This window comes from Rattus norvegicus, chromosome 5 (assembly GCF_021556685.1).
Source record: "Rattus norvegicus strain SHRSP/BbbUtx chromosome 5, alternate assembly SHRSP_T2T, whole genome shotgun sequence".
NCBI classification, from domain to species: Eukaryota; Metazoa; Chordata; class Mammalia; order Rodentia; family Muridae; genus Rattus; species Rattus norvegicus.
Genome location: NC_141538.1, coordinates 61,596,258 through 61,615,625, shown reverse-complemented (window position 1 = coordinate 61,615,625; position 19,368 = coordinate 61,596,258). Strand labels below are relative to the sequence as shown.

General features: G+C 46.8%; 1 protein-coding gene across 1 annotated transcript in view; it reads right to left on the bottom strand.

The window, feature by feature from the left end:
- Positions 1 to 19,368, bottom strand: part of Ube2r2 (ubiquitin-conjugating enzyme E2R 2) — a 58,300-nt gene that overhangs the window by 1,288 nt on the left and 37,644 nt on the right. The window contains 2 exon segments of the mRNA NM_001127573.2: positions 772 to 906; positions 10,085 to 10,182. Of these exon segments, the coding sequence (NP_001121045.1) occupies positions 772 to 906; positions 10,085 to 10,182 (233 nt within the window).

Below are 19,368 nucleotides of genomic sequence, written 5' to 3'. Positions count from 1 at the left end.
GCAGGGCTGTGCACACCACCTGGCCTCCCCCATTTGCCTGCCTGGTTCTCTTTTCCATTGTCCTGTGAGGGCTTGGCAAATAACAGCTCTGCAACAAAACCTGCCTGCCTAAGTGTGAATAGCTTCTGGCCTAAAGTACAAAACCAGCCATTGAGACTGGGGAGGCGTGGCTACTGGAGAAACTGAAAAGAACACCACTTTCCAGAAGCTTCAGTTTGTTGCCAGGCCTTGCACATGGATGTTCTTGTAGCTCCTACAGGCCTTTACAGTTTACACTAACTACCTTCGATTCTTGATATGACTCACTCAGCCCAGTGGCTGACCACTAAACACAAGCAGGGCACAGGCATGGACACTAATCCCACTACTTGGGAGGCAGAGGCCGGATCTCTGTGTTCAAAGCCAGACTGGTTTAAACTGCCTCGCATGCATGCGTGTACGTGTACACACATACACATACACACACACACACACACACACACACACACACACACACACACATACACACACACACACACACACACACACACACACACACACACACACACAACCAAAACAAGCCCAGAAGTTCTACACTCCTGCCCAGTGAGTTCTCTTTATTATTATTATTTTTTACTGTGTTTTGTTTCTGTTTTGGGTTCTCTTTCAATAGCTAAATTCATCAGGTTACTACTCCATAAATACAACTGAGAATTGTTCTAAAGTACACAGAATATTGAAATTTGAACTTAACCCCTTAGATCCAGAATGCACACGATTGATCTGCCTTACCTAATGATCTCAGCGTACTCCTTGTCCTTTCCTTTGCTGTCCCTCCATTTCCTGAACATGACTGAAGCATCCACATTGGCTGGAGAAAAGGTGTTGGGCTCATTAAGCAGGGAGATTACACTCAGCAGGATAGTCCTGAAAAGGAAAGAACCCACAGTGAATCTCCACGTCCATCGTGTCCACAAGCACAGTTTTTTTTTTTTTGGTTCTTTTTTTTCAGAGCTGGGGACCGAACCCAGGGCCTTGCGCTTCCTAGGTAAGCGCTCTACCACTGAGCTAAATCCCCAGTCCCGCAAGCACAGTTTTTAAGAAACTTCAGTTTTAAAGTTTTTCCCCTTAAAATATTTCTGATGCAAATTTGAGGTCATAATATTTGATGACTTATGAAAAGTGGATTATGCAATTTTGTTTTCAGGGGCCAGTGAGATGGCCCAGCAGGTAAAGGAACCTGCCACCAAGCCTGCTGCTCTGCGTGGATCACTGAGTGAAAAGGACAGAGGACGAGAACGCCCCACAAGCTGCTTTATGCTTCCACACCACAACATGCAAATATAAATTCACATACAGTAAATGTCATTTCTTTTCTTAGGACCAGAAGCCACTTCAACCACCAGAACTCCAGGCAGGCCACCCGCACAGGACTACTCTGTGTCCCCAGCACCTCCCTGCTGGAGCAGAGGCTCAAGAACTCAGCCCTGAACTCTAGTGGAGACCCCCCACCCCCCAGTTCAACACAGGCCACAAATAACAGAAACCAAGAAACAAAATACCCACCCAACAAAGACAAACTCAGAAATCAAATGTTGTGCTCTAACTGGACGTCTGCATGTAGAAGAATGCACATAGGTCCATAGCTACCACCCTTCACAGACAAAAGTCTAAGTGGATCAAAGACCTCAGCATAAAGCCAGACGCACTGAACCTGACAGAGGGGGCAGTAGGGAGAGCCATAGGAGACAACTTCCTCAACACAGCACCAATAGCATGGGCGCTGAGATCGACAATTAATAAATGGGACCTCATGAATCTGAAAATCTTCTGTAAGAAAAGGGACACTTTCAATAGGACAAGATGGCAGCCTACAAGAATAGAAAAGATTTTTCACTAACTCCACATCCAACAGCGGGCCAATATCCAAAATTATATAAAAAACTCAAGAAACTGGACATCAACAAACCATATAATCCAACTCCGGGACACAGATGTAAGCAGGATTCTCAATAGAAGAATCCCAAATGGCTGAGACGCACCTAAAGAAATGTTCCAGCATCTCAGCCATCGGAGAGATGCAAATCAAAATGACCCTGAGAGTCTACCTCACACCTGTCAGAATGGCCGAGATCAAAACCACAAGGGATGGTTCAGGCTGGTGACGATGTGGAGCAAGGGGAGCGCTCCATTGCTGGGAGAGTGCAAACGTGTATGACAGTTCCTCAGAAACTGGGACTAGATCTACCTCAAGACCCAGCTATACCACTCTTGGGGCTCCATCCTTCCAAAAGGACACATGCTCAACTATGTTCACAGCTTTATTCATAATAGCCAGAAGTGGGAAACAACCCAGATGTCCCTGAATTGAGGAATAAATAAAGAAAATGTGATACCTTTATATAATGGAGTATTACTCAGCTGTTAAGAAAATGATATCATGGAATTGGCAGGCAAATGAATGGAACTAGAAAAGATAATCCCAAGTGGAGTAACTCAGACCCAGAAAGACATCGTGGAACGTACTCGTCAGGAAGTGCATATGAGCCGTCAAGGGCAAATGCTAACGTCCACAGGCCCAGGAGGCTGGCTACGTAACAAGTAGCTCTCCCTAGGAAGGGAAATAGGAAGGGAGTAGATTCTGCTGAGGAGGGAAATAGAGGGATCAGGGCACGGTGGGGGACACAGAGAACACAGGAGAGACTGCAGGAATGGAGAGCATTTATGGGGTGATGTGGAAACCTGGTGTAGTGCAAGCTCCCCGGAACCCACGAGGATGACTTTAGGGAGGACTCCTAGTAACGGAGGATACAGAGCCTGAACAGACCGTCTTCTGTAACCAAGGCTGTAACCAGTGGTGGGCCTAGGACACCAACCAGCCACAAGACCTTCCACCTACAATCTGTTCTTCCTGCAGACATGCCCGGGTAAAGGTGGCACAGAACTGGTGGGAGTGGCCAACCAATGACTGGTCTTCTTTGAGGCCCACCCCACAAGAGGAAGCCTAACTGGACAGCCCAGAGACCTATGATAGGAAAACAAAACAAAAAACAAATGATTCCTAATGATGCCTCACCTACCTGTCATCAAAGAGGCTTCTTGGCAGCAGAGGGGACTGATACAGAGGCTCACGGCCAGACACTAAGGGGAGTGCCAGCCTAGGCTGGAGGTCTCCATCAGGCTCCTCCCTCAGGAACCCCATAGAAGTGGGCGAGAAGGAACTATGGGAGCCAGGGGGTCAAGGACACCAGGGGAACACAGGCCACAGAAGCATACATAGGGGCTCAGAGAGGGAAGTGACAATTACAGTCTGCGTGGGTATGTGCCAGGTTCTCTGTATGTTATGGTTGTGTAGCTCGGTGTTCTTGTGGGTCTCAACTCTGACTCTCTTGCCTGCTCCTGGGACCATGATCCTCCCACTGGGCTGCAAGGAGGGTTTGTGCCTCGACTCACTGTGGCTTGTTAGCTACGTTCAGCCGATGGACTTGGGAGGTCTGGTCTTACTCTGAGGAGAGACAGAGAGGTGTGTGTGTGTGTGTGTGTGTGTGTGTGTGTGTGTGTGTGTGAGAGAGAGAGAGAGAGAGAGACAGAGACAGGTAGAGAGAATAAATTACAAAAAGAAATTCTCAAATATGTTTTGGGGATAGAGAGAGGACTTAGTGGCTAAGAGCAAGTACTGTTGTTCTAGACCCAAATCTGCTATGTAGCACCCAACACCCACATCCCACATCAGGCACTCACGCAGCCGCTTAACTCCAGCTCCTAAGGATCTGAAACCTCTGGTCTTTTTGGTCACGTGCACATACCCACAGACAGATACACAAATGCATAATTAAAAATCAGTAGATTTTTTAAAAAACCTGTTTTCCAGCAATCATCTGGCTAAGCCATCAAGCAGGCGGGGAGGAGGCAATGTCCGCAATCTCAGCACACCCGAGGTGCAGGAGCCAGAGCGAGAGCCTGCTCTCACGAAACCAAGGGAGTCACAAGGGAGAGAGGGAATGGCATGTCTGATTTGAGGCCAGCCTGGTCTACACAGCAAGTTCTTAGCCGGTCAAGGCCACATAGTAAGACCTAGTTTCTAAATAAATATTTAAATACATAAGTAAGCAAGTGAACTAAACAAACAGAAAACAGACTGGCCTTGTGTTTCCCTCCCCCAGGCCATACCCACCCACCCCGAAGAGCACTGAGAAAGCAAAAAGAGCTCATTCTTAAAAACCTTAGCGTAACCCAGGGTTTGGTGGATGGGATTTACAGGTTTAGTACAATCTGTCAGAGGTAAACTCCGCACAGTGCTGCTGTCACTGACATCAGCTCTATATTCCACCCTGACTCTGCTAATTAGAAGGATCTTTGAAAAGGCAGACAGTAATACCAAAAGATAACCCAGTTAAAACTGTCCTTATTGTATATTTCAACATGGAAAAGATACTTAGAGAGGACATCAGGGAAAGAATCCAGTTCTAACTGGGAGAACAGAGCAACACATGGTAAAAAAAGTAGTTTCAATGGTTGACATATTGGGTCTTTCTCTTTATGCTGCTAAAGCAACTGTGACATTTTAATGGTGTCGGCTGAGCAGTGCTGGGACGCTGTTGCTGATGTTCCCAGGACATACTGCAAAAACAAGGATTCCCTGGTTAAAGGCACAAAAGTGCAAAGTCTAAAAACTAAGACTGAAAGGCCAGCCTGGTCTACACAGTAAGTTCTAGGATAGCCAGAGCCATGTAGAAAGACCCTGTCTCAGAAACAGCAGCAGCAGCAACAACAAAAGCCCCCTAAGATTGGGGAGGCCTCTGGAGATCAAACAGCTTTCACGCAAGACAGGTAAGCAAAAAAGTAACTTAAGAAATTTGCATGAGTATATGAAGTGTTGTGCGCATGCGTGTGCACACACGTCACATAGGTATGAAGGTGTCTATGTGAAACCAGTCTTCTCCTTCCACCTTTCTGTGGGCGCTGGGGATGGAGCTCAGACCTCCAGGTTTACAAGGCAGAGCTAAGCACGGAGGCGGCACACACCAAGCAGTTTGAGGAAGGCAGGACAATAAGGCGCGCAAACTTCAAAGTTCACATGAGCTACACAGACAGAGCAACCTGAACAAACTACAAAAACAAAACAAAACCCCTTTGTTGTGCCCATTTTGCTGACAAATCTTGCAGCAGACCCTGGATCTCTCCCTTTCAACAGGTTGTACAAGACCAGACAAGAAACTCTTACCCGCATCTGTGGCTGCTGGACTGCGTACCCCCATTCGCACCTACCAAGACCACTTTTCCACCTTTTAGGAAAAGGAGAGATGACAGGTACTTCTGGAGAGGACCTCAGAGAAAGCAGCTGTCAGGTCAGGCCATGGCAAGAACTAGAGTCGGTTTCTGGCCGTTTCCCACAAACAGGAGACAAAGGACCACTCACCAGCATTGTCCTCATGGGGTTCCTGGACTTCAGTCCTTCAGAGATGGCAAAACCATCAAACTTCAGTTGATAACAACTGGACTTTTTTTCTTGTTTATTGCTCTACTCAATTCCCACAACCGTATGGACTCCAGCTCTTAAAAGGTTCTACATACTCTTTAGGTGACAAAAACCCTTGCACACAACTCTTCCTTAGGGATTCACCCACTCACATGCCAACAGTCGCAGATGTGAGCACAACTAGACCGGATTCAGAGTTTACTGACAATGCCTCGGTCAGGCAGGCTGCTAAACGCTGACGGTTCAGCAGCAGTGCTGATAGGAAGATCACCTGTCCATCTGTCTGTCTTTCACGGGTGGCATCATTACACCTGCTGAACATTTGGGAGGCAGAGGCAGCAAATACATGGCAAAGCGGTCTGCAGAACAAATGCTTGGCAGCCAGAGCTACACAGGGGACATAGCACTTCCACAAGTAACCCTCAAACAAATCTAGCAATTTACCATCGTTAGAAAGAAGCTCCAGGGCTGGAGAGATGGCTCAGTAGTTAAGAGCACTGACTGCTCTTCCAGCGGTCCTGAGTTCAAATCCCAGCAACCACATGATGTCTCACAACCATCTGTAATGAAATCTGATGCCCTCTTCTGTGTGTCTGAAGACAGCTACAATGTCTTTTAAAAATTCTTTTTAAAGAATAAATCTTTAAAAAACCTTTAAAAGAGAGAGAACATCCAAAGCGTGCTGGTGCGTGCCTGTAATCCCGGCATGCAGGAGATCGAGGTCAGCTAGGCTAACAGTAAATTCCTGGTTTTTGTTTTTGTTTTTTTAAAAACAAACAGAACAAACAACAACAAAACAAAACCTTTGTCTCAACAAATAACAGAAACGAGGAAAAAAAAAAGGAGAAAGATTCGCTATTGTTGCGAATCATGAGGGGACACATTCCTCACTTGGCTCCCAAAGACCACCAGGTAGTGCCAAGCAGACAAGGCGGTTTCGGACTGAAGTAACAACCAACAGCATGCAGCACAGAGACACAAGACCCAAGAGAGTAACCAGCTCTAAAGCAAAGGGGCAAAGGCCGCAAGCACCCTAGGGCGTGACTCCAGAGCCGCCCAGCCCGGTGAGAGCAGAGCACACCTCCCTGTTAGGATAAAGAGCTCTCCTCCCCTCTCCCTTCTCTCCAGACAGGATCTTACTGTAGTCTTACATTCATTATTTAGACTGGCTGGCCTTGAACTCACAATCTACAATCTCTACCTCTTGAGGGGTAGGATTAAAAGTATGTGCCACCACAAGTAACCAAGGAAAAACAGTGTGACTTCCTGGTAAACAGGAGGAATGCAGCAGCATCCAGGAAGGGATGTAATGATTAAAATCTCGTTCCAGGCTTTCTATCAGGGCAGAGGCTTATTCCCCAAAGTAAAGAATCAGAGACATGGAGTCAACACTCAGCCTCTAAAAAGAAGCACCACCAATACAGGGAGACCACTTCCTCAAAGCCAGGGTGTGCACCAGCCCTGCCTGAGAAATAAGCACCACACTCACACTTCAAGGGATAACCAGGATGGGGGTGTGTGACCAACTTTAAATGAACTCTTAAAGACTTCTAGAGCAACGGCCCCTCTTATCCTCAGAATACCTCAAACTCCACAGGACCAGACTGGAAATGTAACAGCGACCTACAGTGTTCATCCCTACACTAGGTGTGGGAAACTCACAACAGAAGCAGGCATGGCCGCATCCCTGTAATCCCAGCCCTGGGGGGCAGAGGCAGGTGGATGTGTGTGAGTTCAGGGCCATCTGGGTTATAGCATCACTTCTGTTGGGGAGTCCCTGCAGGTATCCCAGCTGGCGGACACTGAACCTCAAAGAGAGGAGGATGAAAATTCACTACAACCTTACTTAGTCAGTGATGCTGGACCAAACTTCCACAAAGGCTGATCCTGTGGCTTAATCTTACACCGTTAAACACAGTAAAACCTGATGTAAACCAGGGGTTGGGGTGTGGTCTCCACATGACAAGTCTCACAGTAAAGCCTCAGGGACAGCTACATAAAAACTCCTTTACAGATACCCGACCTCGGCAGAGCACCTGAGACCTTCACTCTGAGGATCAAGGCTCCCGACTGGGAACAGTGCACGGGGCTCGGGCCCAGAGAGGATTCGTAATAACCATAGGGTGAGTTCTCACGATGGAGAACGCAGGGTACTTGGGTTTCTTTCGTAAGGATGAGTCCTCCTCACTGAAGGCAAAGCCCAGGATTAGAGCCTAACCTACTCTGAGGATTTGGGTGGAGGGTGGCTCCTAACAGGATAGCAGGGGCCTCTGTTTCTCTCACTCCAGCATTCTGGGTAACCAGCCATCGTCCTTCCGTCCTCTGAAAGCAGGCCCGTGCGCTCCACCAGCCTGGTTCCTGCAACCCTTCCTTTAAGCTTGGCCTCCTAACTGGGGCCAAGGAGAACAAAGTGATGCTGCCCTGGTGAGGATGACAGCTGCTAAGTGACTAAGAGGTGTGCAATACACAGTCAGGACACAAGCGGGGAGCACAACTTCAAACGTGTAAGCTGTTTTGTTGCTAGACTTTCTCAATCCTTTCAGACCACAGCTGACCATGGGAAACTCAAGTAATGGAAAGAAAAGTACACTGTCTGCTCAACTGCAGCTCATAGTAGCCTGGGAAGCAGAACATGGCCTCTCAGGCTGCCTCCTAGACACTTATGACCTTAGAGTGGAATAAATGAAACTTTCCGTACTTAAGAGTCTGTTACCATAGTCCCTATTCAAAGCCTTTGCTATACAGGGTTCTTCTCAAAGCCAAGAAGTAGAATGCATTTAAACAAAATGTTTAAAATATTTTTCATGCACTCAGCATTCAGATTAGATGTGCCATGTGGAGCGGACTGGGGCGATGCACGCATGCAGCTGGCAGCTATTCTGCCCTCTGGCAGGGAAGCAAATTGTCATCCCTCACCTGACAGCACACAGGGCCCCAGGCAACTCACTGACGGGTGCTGTGGAGCCGCTTTGCTTCCTCACTGACTCACGACTTTCAGCACCAGGGGAGTATAACAGAGACTGCACCTCACGGAAGCAACAAGTCTTTACCTTCTCTTTGTCTGCACCCCACCCCCCAAGACAAGCTCTTCCTGTGTGGTGCTGGCTGCACATGTATTATGTAGACCATGTTGGCCTCAAACTCACCGAGATCCTCCTGCCTCTACCTCCAGAATGCTGGGGTTAAAGGTGTGCACCACCGGGGCTGGGGATTTAGCTCAGTGGTAGAGCGCTTACCTAGGAAGCGCAAGGCCCTGGGTTCGGTCCCCAGCTCCGAAAAAAAGAACCAAAAAAAAAAAAAAAAAGGTGTGCACCACGACACTGTCCACGAAGTACATTTCTTACTACATCAAAACCATAATTAGTTGGGCTGCCTAAGCTCCTCAGAATCACCCAGGTGGGGTTGGCAAGCTGGATGGGAAAAAGGAGCCTGCTACCCGATGAACAGAATTGGTTCTTGATGGAAGAGAGAACTGATTTCCATAGCTCTGGCCTCGGACCTCAGCACCTGAGGTTGGTCAGTCGGTCGGTCTGTCTGTCTGTCTGTCTGTCTGTCTGTCTCTCTCTCCCTTTATATATACATAACACAATTTAAACACAAAAGTTAAGGGATCTAATAAGGAGTAAATTCTAATGTAAGAAGAAGAAGCAGGGGCTAGACAGATGGCTCAGTGGTTAAGAGCACCGACTGCTCTTCCAGAGGTCCTGAGTTCAAATCCCTACAACCACGTGGTGGCTCACAACCATCTGTAATGAGATCTGATGCCGTCTTCTGCTGTGTCTGAAGTACAGTTACAGTGTACTTATATATAATAAATAAATAAATCTAAAAAAAAGAAGCAGATGAGGAAAATCAGAGTCCCAACCAGCACTGCTCAGGGAGTCAACACCAGATTGATGCAGGTGCATGTGTCAGTCAAGTAGGAACTGCACATGTTCCAGAATCAGGTGCTCCCCTATCCCAACTCCACCTTCAGTCACCGTCACTACAGGCCGATGTGCTGAGTCCACTGCCAGCACTGTGCACATCCTCCCTACGCCCATGCCCCATGCCCTCCTATAAACCCGAGCCGTCACAGCTGCTCTCTCTCTTATCCCCACTCAAAGGCCATCACCTTTCACATCCCCCAACTCTCCAATAAATCTGTTGCGTGAGGTCTGTTGCACGATGTGAATTCTGCAGTATTCCTTAGCATGCTGGTCACCAGGATACACTTTTACCTTGAAAGCCGTTCAACACACCCCCATGCAATAGCAAGAGAGAACGTTACAAACACAGGAAAGATTCTGTTCACAGATTCAAACAGAATGAGACACACCACATATACGCCCAAACGAAGATTCAAGGAGTAGATGTCTGTACTCCCTGTGTGTTTGGGAGGTTGAGGTAAGAGATTTACTTGAGTCCAGGAATTTGAGGCTGGTCTCAAAAAATAGCCAGGTTAGTGGTGGAACACACTTTTAATCCCAGCACTGAGGAGGCAGAGGCAGGTCAGATCTCTGAGTTCCAGGACAGCCACAGGGCTACAGAGAGAAAGAAACCCTGTCTCAAAAAACGAGCCCACCAGCTAACCAACAAATAAATGGAAGCAAACCACAACACAGTCCACTCCATAGAGCACCTTACCTCACATTCTGAGTAGGATTCCACCTTTCAGAGGGCAGCTCTCCACTCTGTGGGTCATCTACAGGCGGATGAAGGATTGAAATGCATACATCTCCATTCTACAAGACAATGATACAATGTTCAGTAAAATGTAAGAGACTGATACAAGCAAGCTGCAGCCCCACACATCTGCAACCCAGGCGGAGGCCCAGCTGGGCCACTACAGTCTCTCTCTGTCTCTGTCTCTCTCTCTCTCTCTCTCACGCGCACACACACACACACACACACACACACGCACACGCGCACACATGTGCGCTCTAACCCCATGCCTTGGTAGATATGAGAGTTTGAGGCCAGCCTGGGCTATACAGCAAATTCCAAACCAGCTAGGGCTACATGGTAAGAATCTGACTCTAATAAAACAGAACCAAAAACCCAAAAATGTGATGAAGTTTTTTATTAAAATTTCTCCATGCTCAATTTCTAAGTTGAAGAAGAATTAAATATTATAAAATTTTATTCAGACCGGGTATGGTGGCACATGTCAGCACTCAAGGAGACAAGAGGCAGGACAGTCACTCCAAGTTTGAGACAGCCTGATCTATATACATATTAAGTTCCAGGCCACCTAGGGCTATTATTCCTCAAGCAGAACAAAACTTTTGGGGTAGTCTCCAAGATAGATGTCTGTCCTGTCTGTAGCATCATCTTTCTGAAGCAAACAGAACAAGCAAGCATGGTACCTGCTAAGTATACGGTTACCAACTGACCGCTGTGCTATACGATCTGCATAATGCATAAGCACTGTACGAGCAAATCTAACAAGCACAGTCAATACATCAAACACACAGCCACAGGGAGGTATCTAAATAAACATATACTCAATAGAAAACAGGTCAGTAAAACAGTCATTTGTTTCTTTTCTCCCCCTACCTTCCCTTTTCCTGTGGTTTTTTCAAGACAGGTTTCTCTGTGTAGCCCAGGCTGTCCTGGAACTGTGTAGCCCAGGCTGTCCTGGAACTCTGTAGACCAGGCTGAGCTCAAACTCAAGAGCTCAGCCTCCCAAGTGCTGTGATTACAGGCGTGGCCACCACTGCCTGGCAAGTTATTTGTTTTTTAAATCTCAAGAATGGAGATAAGAGTTAAAAGTTTTTGAACTGATAATATATATATGATGTGAGGTATAAAAATTATTATATATAATCAAATTAAAATACATGCAGACGGCTAGACGGTGGTAGCATAAGCTTTTTATTCTAGCACTTGCAGAGGCAGGGGGATCTCTGAGATCGAGGACAGCCAGGGATACACAGAGAAAGCCTGTGTAGAAAAACTAAACAAACTACTTCTTTGTCTGTGTGAGGGAGTCAGTGGTCACCACCATGTCATTTCCTCTCTGCTTATTTTTTGAGCACTGAGATAGTCAACTACACGGCTTAGCTAGGAATCAGTAGGAATCCTCCTGCCTCTGCCTACACCGCACTGGAATTAGGTCTGCACTGCACTGTCTCACTTGGCTTCTCACAGGAGCTGGGGACGTGAGCTCAGCCCTCATGTCTGCACAGTAATCACTTTCCTGAGGCATCACCCAAGTGCAAAGCACTTTAAAGTGTGTGTGTGTGTGTGTGTGTGTGTGTTTTGAATTTCTTAAATTATATGTATGTACTGGGAGGAACAGGGGGAGGGAAAACTGTAGTTGGGATGCACTGTATGAGAGGGAAAATGTCTCTTTTTATGAAAATGTCTGTCAATCAGCTGGTCTTACTATTGCTGTGACGGAACACCGTGACCAGAAGCAACTGGAAAGGGCTCATTTGACTTACACTTCCTCAGCACTGTTGGAGGAAGTCAGGACAGGAACTCAAAGGAGGCAGGAGCTGGTGCTGAGGCATGGAGTGGTGCTTCTTAACTGCTTTGTTCCTCATGGCTTGCTTGGCCTGCTTTCTTATGGAACCCAGGAGCACCAGTCACCCCCAACACGGCGAATGGGCCTTTCCCATCAAGGGTGCCCTGCACACCAGGCCCAGCCTGACTGCCGCTCTGGGGCCACTGCACGTCCATAGCCTCTGGGAGCTGAGCAGAGATGAGACAGTAGAAGGCTGGCTAGACAGTGACGTGCAGAGGGGCTCCTAGTGGCAAAAGCTTCTGGAGAGCGTTCTCTTCCCAGGCAGTGTTACAGCTCTTGTGTGACAGATGCTCTCAGACAATGGAGTAATTCTCACACATCTTTATTGCTATTGGCTTGGTCTGAAATGTTAGGGACGCCTCATCTGTATGTGGAGGCACTGCCCCTCCGTGACTGATGGCCACAATTCTCTCCATGGTAGGCTGTGGCTATGTGACCAGGGCCTGGTGACAGGAGCAGGTGAAGCTCCTAATGTTTGTCCCTTGTGGGTCCCTGGGTCTTCAAGCCCAGCTCGATCGTACTAGGCTTCCTCTCACAGTCCACTGCCCCACAGTGTCCAGCAATCAAATCTTTAAAACAAAAAATAATATGGAGAAATGGCTTTGACACAGGACCTAAGTTCAGTTCCCAGCACTCACATCATGCAGCTCACAACCACCTGTAGCTCCAGTAGGTCTGAGGTCATTGTCTTCTGCAGACCCGCATACACAGGTGTACACACCCACACACAGTTGTACACACGCGCACACACGCACACACACACAGGTGTACCCACGCACACACACACAGGTATACACACGTACACACACACAGTTGTACACAGGTACACACAGGTGTACACACACACAGATGTACACACGCACACACACACAAGTATACACATACACACACACCGGTGTACACACACGCACACACACACAGATGTACACACGTACACACACACCGGTGTACACACGCACACACAGGTGTACACACACAGGTGTACACACGCACACACAGATGTACACACGCACACACACAGGTGTACACACACGCACATGCACACACAGGTGTACACACACACCAGTGTACACACACATACACACAGACACACACACGGTGTACACACACACACACACACACAGTAAAATTTTTTTTAAATTTCATTTTATTTTTATGTGTTCTGCCTTCATGAACATCTGTTTACCACATGTGTATAATGCCCATAGAAGCTATAAAAGGGTGTAGAAGTCACATACAGCTGGCTGTGAGCTAGTGTGTGGGTGCTGGGAACTGAATTCAGGTCATCCAGAAGAGCAGTACATGCTCTTAACTGCTGAATGTCTTCCCAGCTCCAGAAATTACAAACAAGCAAAAAACCAGACCACCTGCTGTACCTGGTCGAAAGCCTGGGGCTGAGGCAGTTCTAAGCTCTCCTAAGGAAGCTACTCTGCTGCTTTGTTAAGAGGACATACTGCCTGTGAGGCTGCCTCCCAGGTAATGCCTCAGACTGATGTTGCTGTCAGCTTTGGTCAGAAAAGCTCCCTTCTGCAGTAGGCTAACTTGTCGCCTCAGTTACAAACAGGGCATCTACATCCCCCTCCTCAAATGCTCAGCAACCACAGGTCAGCAAGTCTGTAAGCAGTCTTGGGAGCCTGGAGCTGACTGCTGCACATGACGCTCAGGTGTTCTCGTGCACTCACAGCAGCTGTGATTACTTTCATGCGCCCTACAGGAAAACACCTGCCAACATCCTGTCACTCAAAGGGTGGAAACTCAACAAGCCCCACCCTTCCTTGAGCTTATAGTTAATGGCTGTTAGGGAGGAAGAGTTTCTTCAATGCTAAAATCCTGGTGTCACTAGTAAGGTGCCCAGGCACTGTCAGCAACCATATGCAACCCATTTACCAAAACAAAAACAAGGCAGCGACAATAGCAAGAAAAAGTGAACAGGGTAGAAAGAGGAGCAGCTGGAAAGAGGAAAAGAATGAGAGAACCAAAGTGGGACAAGAGGGAGTAATGGAAGGAATATGATAAAAAATTATATCTGTGTATGAAATGTATGAAACCCATTATGTATAGTTAATATTTTTTTGGTTTTTCATTTTGTTTTGTATTGTTTTTTGAGACAGGGTCTCTCTCTGTCCTCAAACTCACAAATCTACTCTTCGGTTGGTTGGTTCGTTTTTTTGAGACAGGATTTCTATCCTGGATTCACTTTGTAGACCAGGCTGGCCTAAAACTCACAGAGATCCACCTGCCTCTGCCTCCCTAGTGGGTGCTAGGATTAAAAGTGTGCATCATTACCCCCAGCCACAAAGCTACTTTTGTAGAAGCAAGAACGTATCCCTTTAAAAAATTTTAAAAACCCAGGGCCCTGCGCTTCCTAGGTAAGCGCTCTACCACTGAGCTAAATCCCCAGCCCCTAAAAAAATCTTTAGATGAATTTTACTTACTAAACTTTGGTCTCATCTTCTAGCCTTGGCTAGCTTGGAGCTCTATGTACACTAGACTGGACCTGAACTCCTTGAGATCCATTCATCTCTGCCTACTGAGTGCTGGGATTAAAATTCTATGTTACAAAGGCTGGCTAGAGTGACTGGGTTGGACATGGAGGCACACATTTGCAATCCCAACACTTGAAAAGCAGAAGCAGGTGAATGGCTCTAAATTCATGCTAGCCTAATTTACACAGTGAGATACAGATCTGTCTGCTATCACTACAGTAAACTGTTTCAAGTAAACTCAAAAAAGCAAACAGAAAGTCAGAAAAGGGTGGGAGATGCTGGGCTGGAAGTAGAACTCAGTATTAAGATGCCCCAGCACCACAAAAACCACACTCCAGTGGTGTTTGTACATTCACAGGACTATGAATTAACATTTCTAGAAGCTTTAAGTTCTATCACACCAGTTTAAAATACTCTGCTTGGTGTTTTCCCCACTCCTTACCTCCCCAGGCTTCTCACTACCATCTTGCTTTTCTGTTGAATACCTGGACCTTAAATACAAATGTAACCATACAATATGCAAGCCTTTCTCTGACTTCTTTCACTTTCCTGCATGTTTCAGTTGCCTCTCCTTTGTGACCCCCTGCGTGGATGTGGTGAGCTGGTGCTGTGGGGACACTGGTGTGCGCAGTGCTGAGCTCTACACTTGTGTGCTCGCCTACAGAGTGCGCTTCTTCTCCCTTACAGCAGAACTGTGGGCTTAGATGTGAGACCCGTGTTTACCTTTTCTAAGAGCACGTCCACTGTTCTGTGTGTTACCGGCAGTGTGTGGCATCTGCAGTCCTTGTTCCTCAGATGCAGCTAGCCTAGGCTGGTGTGATGTGTCCTTCAGTTCATTAATTAATTGTCAGGTTCTCCTTGTATTTTCCTACAGGTTGTTGTCCAGTCGGGCCTAATCCTCTTACCTCAGCCTGAGTATACATTTGTGGCTAACTTTGGCTACTTTTCAACTAGGTTAATCCTCTTACTACTGAGTTTTTTGAAATTCCTTAAAGAACTTTACAGACTGAGCTGGCCTCAACTGCAGGAGCCCTCTTGCCTCTGCCTCTAGAGTTTATTTCTGAGCAGCTTTTGAACACTGTTATCATCTGCTGTTGTTGTTCATGGAAATGCAACTATTAATAAGTGTGTTACTTCCCACCTGTGCTAATCTTAACAGGGAGGAGGTCAACTGCTCTGTGGACAAGGATTGACTAATGTGGATGTTGGAGGGGAAGGGGAATCATCACCCCTGGGCAGGTTGTCCTTGGTTGTTAAGAAGGCTGGCTGAGGGGCTGGGGATTTAGCTCAGTGGTAGAGCGCTTACCTAGGAAGCGCAAGGCCCTGGGTTCGGTCCCCAGCTCCGGAAAAAAAAAGAAAAAAGAAAAAAAAAAAAAAGAAGGCTGGCTGAGCAGGCCCTGATATATAAGCCAGAAAGACTTTCCCCATGGCCTCTGCATCGATCGGTTCCTGCCTTGGCTTCTCTCTCTGCACAGTGACCCAGAAGATTCCAGCCAAATAAACCTTTTCATACGTATCTGTGGCGGTTTATCACAAAAGAAGCCATAGCAAGTATACCACTCAACGAGCGTGGTGTCATGACCGGGCATCACAGTTCCTGCCTACAATGTCAACCCTTGGGAAACTGAGGAAGGAAGAGTGTGAGTTAGAGGCCAGTGTGGGTTCCAGGCCAAAAACTCCAGTAATTACACACGTTCTCAATTCTTCATTGTGGTGGTACCAAACTCCCTTGGTAACAAGTTTCACACTTTACTTCTCCCTCGATGTTGATTTGGCCCTACTCTAGATCTCATTTCTCTATAAATTTTATGGCATCTTGCTGAGAAAGAGAGACACTGACTTACTTTGATTGGAGATTCATGGATCATTTATGCCATATACTCTCTGCCCTCTTACAGTTGTCTTTTATTAGGAGCTCAGCTGGTGAAGCACTAGCTGCGACATCATGAAAACCTAAATTCAGTCCCCAGCGTGCACACGAAACGCTGACTGTTCTGGGTGTGGTGAGGTGGTGGTGATGCACAACTTTAATCCCAGCACTCAGAAGGCAAAAGCAGATGACCTCTGTGAGTTCAAGGCCAGCCTGGTCTCCAGGATAGTCAGGGCTACACAGAGAAATCTTCTTTTGAACAAAGAAAAGAAATATCTAAGTGTCATTATTAGATAAAATAAAAAATAAATACATGGACAGAGTTGAGTGTCATGGCTCCCCTGCAATCCCAGGGCTGGATACAGAGAAAGGTGTATCCCTGGGGCTAGCTGATCAGCCACCCTTAAGCAGTTGGCAGTACTCAGGTCCCACAGAGAGACCCTAATTCTAGGATCACATTCACCCCGGACACCCTTTCTTCTTTTCCCTAATGCTGGTGCCCTTCCTATTTCCAGCAGTCCCCATTCTAATTTTATGTCTGTCTGTCTCTTGCTTGTTTACTGTTTCTATTTTTAAGATTTGGATATGTAAGAGAAAATTTTTGTTTTGTTTTTTGTTTTCAAGACAAGGTTTCTTTGTATAGCCCTGGCTGTCTTGGACTCACTTTGTAGACCAGGCTGCCTGCCTCTGCCTCGAGTGCTGGGAATTAAAGGTATGCAGGACGACAAGTGGCTCAAGAAAACAAAGTGTCTGTCTTTCTGAATTGGGCCTATTTTGTTTACTCATTTCTGCTCATTTTTCTACAAATGACAGGACTTTACTTTTTTTTTTTTTTTTGGCTAGATAATATTCTGTTGTGAGTCTATAGTACATCTTCTTTTCCCCATGTATATTTCTGCTGTCTGTCTGTCTTGGAATAGGATCTCACTACATAGTCCTGGCTGGCCTAGACCTCTACAAGTAGATCAGGTGGCCTCTATTCAGAGCTATCCCACCTCTGCCTCTGCCTCTGCCTCCGCCTTCAGAGGTGCAGTGAGATTAAATGTGTGCACCACCACGCCTGGAGCTGGCACTGACCTGCTGCCTCTGCTTCTCAGTGCTAGGGCTTACACCTTGCTGTGTGCTTGAGACAGAAAGCCCTATGTGACCTGGGTACTTGGTAAGCCCAGGATAGAATCCTCCTGATTCCATCGAAGTGCTGTGACAACAGAAATGTCCTACTGGGTCCAGTTTACGTGGCGTTGGCAACTAATGGGCATCTAACCTGGTTATGTACCTTGACTGTTGAGAACAGGGTTAAGGGAAGTGTAGGCAGGCAGGAATCCCAACTATATTTAACCCCGAGTTTCCTGGATACATAGCAAGCAACTAACTCATATCACAGTTCCAATTTTTTGAGGAACGTCCATGTTAATTTTTACACCAATGCACATGCCCAACCAACAACCATACGAGTTGCTTTTTCTCCACAACTCTGCAGCCGTGTCCTTTTCCCCTTCCTGTCTCTTTAAAAGTTTATGTGTATGGGAGTCTTGTTATATTATGTCTGGGCAGGACATGGTGGTATACACCTTTAATCCCAGTACTTGGGAGGCAGAGACAGGTGGGTCTCTATGAGTTCAAGGCCAGCCTGCTCTCTATATAGAATCCCAGGCTAGCCAAGGTGAATACTACAACCCTATCTCAAAAAATAAAAAGTTCTGATTATGTGATAAAAATGTACATGTATGGGGCCACAGACATCTCTTGGTAGTTTAGAATATTTGATGTGGAGCTGGAGAGATGGCGCCACAGTTAAAAGAGCACTGACTGCTCTTCCATAAATCCTGAGTTTAATCCCCAGCCACCACAAGGTGGCTCACAAGCAACTACAATGTGAGCTGATGCCCTCTTCTGGCACACAGGGGTACATGCAGATAGAACACTTATGTAAAATGAATAAATAAATCTTTACCAAAATAAGGGGAAAAAAGAATACTTAATGCTGGTTATTGTAGAAGACCTGAGTTCCTCTCACGACACACACAGAGCCTCACACCTCTCTGGTTTTAGGGGATCTGATGCCCTAACATGTCTGCACGAACACGGTCTATAAGCATATATGCAGGCAAAACACTCACATACATAAAATAAAAATGACCCAAGGCAGGGTCTCTGTTTGGTCCTGGACATCCTGGTACTCTCTTGGTAGAGTAGACTGATCTCAAACTCAGATCCACCTGACTCCTGAGTGCTGGAAACTAAAGAGATAAGAGATGCACTATCGCTCTCCAGCTAAAATAAATAGAATTTAAAAATGTGTATTTGAAGGATGCCTTTTTGTCCCTTTGAAGAAAGAAAAAAGCTTTTCTGAGCCATGAATCCCAGCCCTCAGAAGTCAGAGCCAGGCAGATCTCTGAGATTGAAGCCAACCTGGTCTACAAAACGAGTTCCAGGACAGCCAGGGCTACACAGAGAAACAAGGACAACAACAGTGCACATTTCTCCGTCCATGGCGGTACTCATGTGTATGAGTGTTTCATGTCTGTGTGCTGGGTGTGCAGCCGGTGCTTGCAGAAGACGTAAGTGTATTGTATCTCCTGAAGCTTGAGTTACAGATGGATGCTGGGAATCAGACCAGAGGCCTCTGCAAGAGCAGTCGGTGCTCTTAGCTGCTGAGCCAGCTCTCCAGCCTTTTATGGCCCTCCTTAAAGGCCAGAGAGTAAAATGAACACAAGATAAATGTCAGCCTCCTTGGAGAGCAGAGTGAGCTACAGACCTGCAGCCCCACAGCTCAGAGTTCTCCCACCACAGGGAGCTGCACCCTCAAACTGTGACTCATCTGTGGAGTGTTCTGTGAAGTGTTTTGTTCTCAACAATAAAGAAAGCAACTAGCTTGGGCAGTGATGACAATCGGGGGGGAATAAAACAATAAATAGGGCGAGGAATGTGGTACACAGTGTAAGCCAATCACTCGGGAGCTGAAGCAGGACTGCCCTGAATGGAAGCTGCCTAAGCCACAGTGTGCATGTGTGTATGAGTGTGTGTGTGCGTGTGTGTGATG